At 49.9% G+C, this 6,924-nt stretch overlaps 1 protein-coding gene across 3 annotated transcripts; it reads left to right on the forward strand.

Annotated features, from left to right (window-relative positions):
- Positions 1-212: 212 nt before the first annotated feature.
- angptl6 (angiopoietin-like 6) lies at positions 213-6,343 on the forward strand. Of its 3 annotated transcripts, none has more exons than XM_035397590.1 (6): positions 213-779; positions 1,037-1,180; positions 1,533-1,740; positions 3,865-4,058; positions 4,467-4,737; positions 5,166-6,343. In XM_035397590.1, the coding sequence occupies exons 1-6, from the start codon at positions 351-353 to the stop codon at positions 5,348-5,350; spliced, it is 1,431 nt and encodes a 476-aa protein (XP_035253481.1). In that variant the 5' UTR covers positions 213-350; the 3' UTR covers positions 5,351-6,343. The 3 variants fall into 3 exon arrangements, with proteins under 3 accessions (XP_035253481.1, XP_035253482.1, XP_035253483.1); XM_035397591.1 differs by having other exon boundaries at positions 1,554-1,740; XM_035397592.1 differs by having other exon boundaries at positions 1,581-1,740.
- Positions 6,344-6,924: the final 581 nt, after the last annotated feature.

Raw genomic sequence — 6,924 nt, forward strand, 5'->3', positions numbered from 1 at the left:
CTGAACGTCTCTCCTCGCCGCTGTGTGCAGGCATCTGAACACACCTTGAACACACACTGAACACATTGAACACACTGAACACACCCTGAACACACCTTGAACACACACTGAACACACCCTGAATACACCTTGAACACACTGAACACATTGAACACACTGAACACACCCTGAACACACCCTGAACACACTGAACACACCCTGAACACACTGAACACACTGAACGCACCTTGAACACACTGAACACACCCTGAACACACTGAACACACCCTGAACACACACTGAACACACTGAATACACACTGAGCGCACTGAACACACTGAGCGCACGCACGTGTGAGGAAGCTGCGTTTAATGGAGCCTCGGTTCCCGGCAGTGGTCCTGGTGCTCCTGGCGTCTGTGCGGTTTGGGCTGGGGAAGGAGGAGGAGTCGCGGCCGGAGCCCAAGGGGGGGCGCTGCTCCTACACCTTCATCGTGCCCCAGCAGCGTCTGACGGGGGCGCTGTGCGTGAGCACGCGGGCGGAGGGGGCCAACTGCTCGGAGCTGGCCGCCCTGCGGGTGCAGGTGGGGCGGCAGCAGGAGCAGCTGGACAGGGTGCGGGCGCTCCTGGAGCAGGACGGGGGGCTGGCGGCGGAGGTCCGGGCGCTGCGCAGGGAGAGCGGCGACATCAGCGGCCGCATCACGCAGATCTACGCCCAGCTGCTGCACGACCTCATCCACAAGAAGGACCACGCCCTGGAGCAGAGGCGGCTGGAGAACCTGCTGCTCAACGCCACCGCCCAGGTACCTCTAGGGGGCGCTGTTACAGGCACCGGCAGTGGCTCTCCTGCAGGTGATTACGGGGGGGGGGGGGGGGGGGGGCTGTTACAGGTACCTGCGGGAAGGGCGGGGTGCTGCTTGCAGGTATCTTTGGGAGGCCTGTGTGCATTGGCTGAGAAAGGGGTGATGAGTCACAGGTATTTTTTGGGGAGGTCTATGTGTGTGGGCGGGAGTGGTGGGCGCTCTGATTGGCCCCAGGAGTGAGGGACATCTCTGTGCAGGTGCTGCAGGTGTCGGCCAGGTACGGAGAGATGGACAGGAAGTACGAAGCGCTTTCCTCCCTGGTGAACAACCAGAGCCTGCTGATCACACAGCTGGAGGCACAATGCCAGCAAAGCCACACACAGCCCGCCCCTCTGCAGCAGGTACACACACACACACACACACACACACAGCCCGCCCCTCTGCAGCAGGTACACACACACACACATACACACAGCCCGCCCCTCTGCAGCAGGTACACACACACACACAGCCTGCCCCTCTGCAGCAGGTACACACGCACACAGACACACCAACCCTGCCCCTGTACTGCAGGTAGACACACATTTGCATGCACCCTCACATACACACACACACACACACATACATGCATTCTCACCCTTGTAAGAGTTGGAGGACTGCAAATATGGTGCGTGTCTCTGTGTGAAATTGCATGTGCGTGTGCGTGTGCGGGTGCTTTGTGTGTCCTGTGCACTATGGGAGAGTTCTCCACAGGTAAACCTGTGTGCTGCACAGGTGACTTCAGCACCTTCCTTGCCACAGCCGAAGGAGCCGCAGAGTGACAGCGCAGCACCAGGAAAGACAGCCAATGACATCCAGAGGGACCAGAGCCCCTCCCTCTCTCAGCAAGACCCGCCCTCCACCAGGCCTTACCCCTCAACTGACCCTCCTTTCAGCAGCTACCCTGTCACTAAAACCCCAGGTACCCACGTCACCACGGCAACATAAGTAACTCTGTGCATGTGTGTGTGTGTGTGTGTGTTTGTGTGTGTGCTCCGGTCAGACCAGGGTCAAATACGTATTTGTTTTGGATTCAAATACATTTCTGTGCTCTATTGATCTTGCCTGGTGTAACTGAGCCTGCCAATGGGACCAGAAGGCGGGGTTTGCACTTTTTGAGAGTACTTAGTATTTGGTTCCACTACACCAGACAAGATCAGTGATGCGTAGAAAAGTATTCCAATCCAAAACAAATATGTATTTGACCCAGGTCTGGTGTGCGTGCGTGCGTGTATGTGAGTGCGTGCGTGCGTGCAAGTGTTTGTGTGTGAGAGAGATGTGCAGAGTGTGTGCGTGCGTGCGTGCGAGCGAGTGTTTGTGAGAGAGAGAGATGTGCAGAGTGTGTGCGTGCGTGCGTCCGTGCGAGTGTCTGTGTGTGAGAGAGATGTGCAGAGTGTGTGCGTACGTGCGTGCGTCCGTGCGAGTGTCTGTGTGTGAGAGAAATGTGCAGAGTGTGTGCGTGCGTGCGTCCGTGCGAGTGTTTGTGTGTGAGAGAGATGTGCAGAGTGTGTGCGTGCGTGCGTGCGAGCGAGTGTTTGTGTGTGAGAGAAATGTGCAGAGGGTGTGCTGTCTCACGCTGCAGATAAAATGCTGTCAGTGAGAATGTCACTGACCTGCTATTAGGAGCTCAGTCTCGCTGAGGAATGCATAAACAGGGACAGATAGCAGGAACGGGACGAAACAAAGGGATGGAGAGAGGCTAATGTAGGAGATATAATTACTGTTATCCAAGGGGCCTGGAGTACCGCCCCCTGCTGGGCGGTATGCTAAATGCAGTTGAGTGGACTAGTTACAGACTGGAGGTACTTCAGACAGATAATGATTTTAAGGCACACGAGAGGCTATCATTAGAGCTTTAGCCAAACTGCGCCAGGCTAAACCCAGAACAGTGCAGGTGTGACCTTAAAGGATCTCTCCTGTGTGTGTGTGTGTGTGTGTGTGTGTGTGTGTGTGTGGGGGGGGGGGGGGGGGTTGGGGTGCACATTCTTGTCTGAGTGTATAAAATCTGGGTCAAATAATTATCTAAAATGCCTTAATCCTTTAAACCTCGGTTAAAAGTCAGCGGATTACTGACAAAAAACACAAAATAAGAACAAAAACAACTATTTTGACAAATATCCAGTCCTCATGATTGTGTATGTATTTAGTAACCTTTTATATTGAAATTGCTCCGGGACCTGTAATATATATTTGACATTATTGCATGTGTGTGTGTGTATGTATGTATGTGTGTGTGCTTACATGTGTCTACATGTGCGTGCGTGTGTCCTGTGGACTGTGGGAGAATTCTTCCTGGGTAAACAGACCAGCAGAAACACAGAGATAACGCGTTTGTATACTGTGTGACCTTGTTGGCTCCTGAACAGAATTCCCCCTACACACACACACGCCTTATCATCACTGTCACAACCCGATATTTAACGTGACATACACCAGTCTTACAGAATATAAACCATTCCTCCTATGATATGCACCATTCTAATACAACATTCTCATACATACTCCGTCCAACACATAGAGTGTGCGTTTAGCAGATGCACTTATCCAGAGCGACTAACGCGACAATTATACAGCCGGATTAGGATATATACTGAAGCAATGCTGGTTAGGTACCTTGCTCAAGGGTACAACGGCAGTGTCCTACTGGGAAATTGAACCTGTGACCTTTAGGTTACAAGACCGGCTCCTTACCGATTATACTACACTTCCACCCTAGAGCGCATTGCTGTGTCACACTGTTGCGTGTTGTGTGTAGCGTGTCACACTGAGCGTGTAGTGTGTTGCGTGTCACACTGAGCGTGTTGCGTGTAGTGTGTTGCGTGTCACACTGAGCGTGTTGCGTGTAGCGTGTCACACTGAGCGTGTTGCGTGTAGTGTGTTGCGTGTCACACTGAGCGTGTTGCGTGTAGCGTGTCACACTGAGCGTGTAGCGTGTCACACTGAGCGAGTTGCGTGTAGTGTGTTACATGTCACACTGAGCGTGTTGCGCTTAGCGTGTAGTATGTTGCGTGTCACATCGAGCGCACTGTGTGTCCCGTCGCCGCAGGTCCCTGGCAGGACTGCCAGCACGCTCTGGAGTCGGGAGAGAGCACGAGCGGGATCTACCTGCTGCGTCCCCGCAACGCCAACCGTCTGATCCAGGCCTGGTGTGAGCAGGACCCGGTCCAGGGCGGCTGGACCGTCGTCCAGCGCAGGCAGGACGGCTCGGTCAACTTCTTCAGAACCTGGGATCAGTACAAGGTGGGCGTGCTGGCGACTGCGTTACAGCAGAGCTGCAGCATCCTTCAGTGCTGAGGCCGTCCACTGAAGCTGCTCTCCGCTCTAATGCTGTAATGCTATATACTGTATTACCATATATGGATTGTTGTGGTGTAATGTTTTTCTTTTTTTACTGTATCCTTATTGTATTGTCAGGAATTCTGTTTTGTGTTGACGATTTGTACTTATATAATATATATATTCATACAGATGCATACAATACATACTGTATATATATATATATATATGCACCTTTCTGTGCAGCAGCCTGTTATGACCAATAAGACTTGGCTCTGCGGTAGGTGTTTGTGAGGTCAGTTCTGTAGTGCTGTGGGCAGTCATGCCTGGTCCTGGGCTTGTCTGTAATGCTGCCCTGCCTCCGTCCCGCAGCAAGGCTTTGGGAATCTGAACGGAGAGTACTGGCTGGGTCTGGAGCACCTGTACTGGCTGAGCACGCAGGCCGAGTACCGCCTGCGGGTGGCGCTGGAGGACTGGCAGGGCCGGCAGGTGTTCGCGGAGTACGACCGCTTCCGCCTGGAGCCCGAGAGCGACTGGTACCGACTGCGCCTGGGCCAGTACCACGGCAGCGCCGGCGACTCCCTCTCCTGGCACAACAACAGGGCCTTCACCACACTGGACCGAGACAGGGACGCCTACACAGGTACGTGTGCACACACTGATACGCTTACACAGTCATACGTGCACACGCTCGCACGCATACACAGGTACGTGTGCAGTCACATGCGCACCCTCACACGCTTACACAGGTAAATGTGTATATGTGCACGCGTATGGACACTCACACGCACACCCTCCTCCCCCCGCCCCCACACTCACACGCACACCCTCACACACTGCACATGGTTTGTTATTTAATAAATGGACATATATTAACTAAATTCTTCTCTACATAATTTTTTTTTTTAAGCCACTGGTGGCCTAATACTTTCGGCCTGTACTGTATATATATGCACACACGTTCACAGACACCCAAGCAACACAACAATACGTACTGTCATGCCATCTCACACAGACGCAGTTAGCTGGTATTAGTCTGACATCGTTCCCCCTTCTCTTTCCGTTGCCTAGGCAACTGCGCTCACTACCAGAAAGGGGGTTGGTGGTACCACATGTGCGCCCATTCCAACCTGAACGGCGTGTGGTACCGCGGGGGCCACTACCGCAGCCGCTATCAGGACGGCGTGTACTGGACCCAGTTCCACGGGGGGTCCTACTCCCTCAAAAGAGCCACCATGATGATCAAACCCGTCTGAGCCCACCAGAGCACTGCTGGGGCTGGAGACTACCTGGCTGCCAAAGACCTCAGTCAGGGAGAGTTTTTTTTTTTCCTTCTTTGTGTAAAATCAGGAATTTACACGCTGGTCTTGTAGGCCGGCCGGGTACCTGGCTCCGCTGTTGACACTGAAAGCTCCCCATGTCCCTACAATTTAAGCCAGATAATTCCAATTTGAATTATTTTTTTTATTTGGGGGGGGGAGGGGGGGTTGTGTTAACAACCAGAGACTCTTGGTTTGAAACACTAGTCCCCAAGGCCAATCACGCACTTCATAACGCAAATGCTTTGAGCCAATCGCACACGTCTTTTGCAAAACTTGTCACAAACCTTGTACGTTGACTTTATACACATGCCTGGTACAGACATTCACATTCCCTACAATCACATGCCATCCACAGATATTCTCCAGCCAATCGTGCACTACAATATAGGCCTATTCTTTAGGATATATATGTTAGCATTAAAAGGGTATCATTATACATGTACAATCAGCGCCATAATGTTTGGGACAAAGACATTTAAAAAAAAATTTGATTTAGAGCTGTACTCCACAATTTTAGATTTGTGATCAAACAAGTTAAAGTGCACAATCTCAGCTTTTATTTAAGGGCATATTTTATACATTTTGGTTTCACCGTGTAGAAATGACAAAACTTTTTGTAATAAATAGTCCTCCCAATTCAGGGCATCATAATGTTTGGGACAAATGGTGTCAATGGCGATTCTGTTTATTCAGGTGTGTTCAATTTCTTTTTGCTCATTTATTTGATTACAAATATAAAATTGGTGGAGTACTGAGCCTTTGTCCCAAACATTAATTGTGACACTGTGTAAAGATGATGTTTAATGTTTAATGTTCAAACAAATGTATTTTAACATTTCAGATATATCAATGCATTGTTCAGTGTTGAAATAGTAAATTGTTGTTTTGCTTTAATATGTATTTTTAAAATAAATGATTATAAATATGGTTTATTTCTGATTGACCTCTTCATCGGTGTAGCGAATTAACGCATATGGATCTGTCTTTTAATCTGTCAATCTGTGTAGCTTTTGCAACTAGTTTTGTTTAAATTTGCATTTCCTGTCCAGTAAAACAGGCTTCCCAAATGAGACTGGCACTGCCCTATTTGGGAGGAGATGGCGTAGTTCCCAATTCCAGTCCTGGGGAACTCCCACATTATGCTGCTTTTTGTTACAGATGTTCAGTGCATTTCCTACAAATTGTTAGGTTTCGGGAACCCGTTGGGCACACTTTTAGCAGGAAGGGTGTCACTTATTTAACCTATTGATGCAATTTAATCAAAAGAAAATATGTAACCTTTTACTAAGGGAATCATTTGCCATATAGTACACTACAGGAAATGTATTGAAGCATTGGTTGATCTCACCGATGTGAGATGTGTAGACTAGATGGAGCATTTTTTCTTCAATGGGATATGAATGGCTATTTCTCGGGGTTTCTGTGTAATTTATCAATCCAGTCTTACAATTTCTGAATATTTAAGTATTGATCATCCGAGCTTGGCCAAGTGCACGAATTTTAATAAC

The sequence above is a fragment of the Anguilla anguilla genome, chromosome 17 (assembly GCF_013347855.1).
Source record: "Anguilla anguilla isolate fAngAng1 chromosome 17, fAngAng1.pri, whole genome shotgun sequence".
Taxonomy (NCBI): domain Eukaryota; kingdom Metazoa; phylum Chordata; class Actinopteri; order Anguilliformes; family Anguillidae; genus Anguilla; species Anguilla anguilla.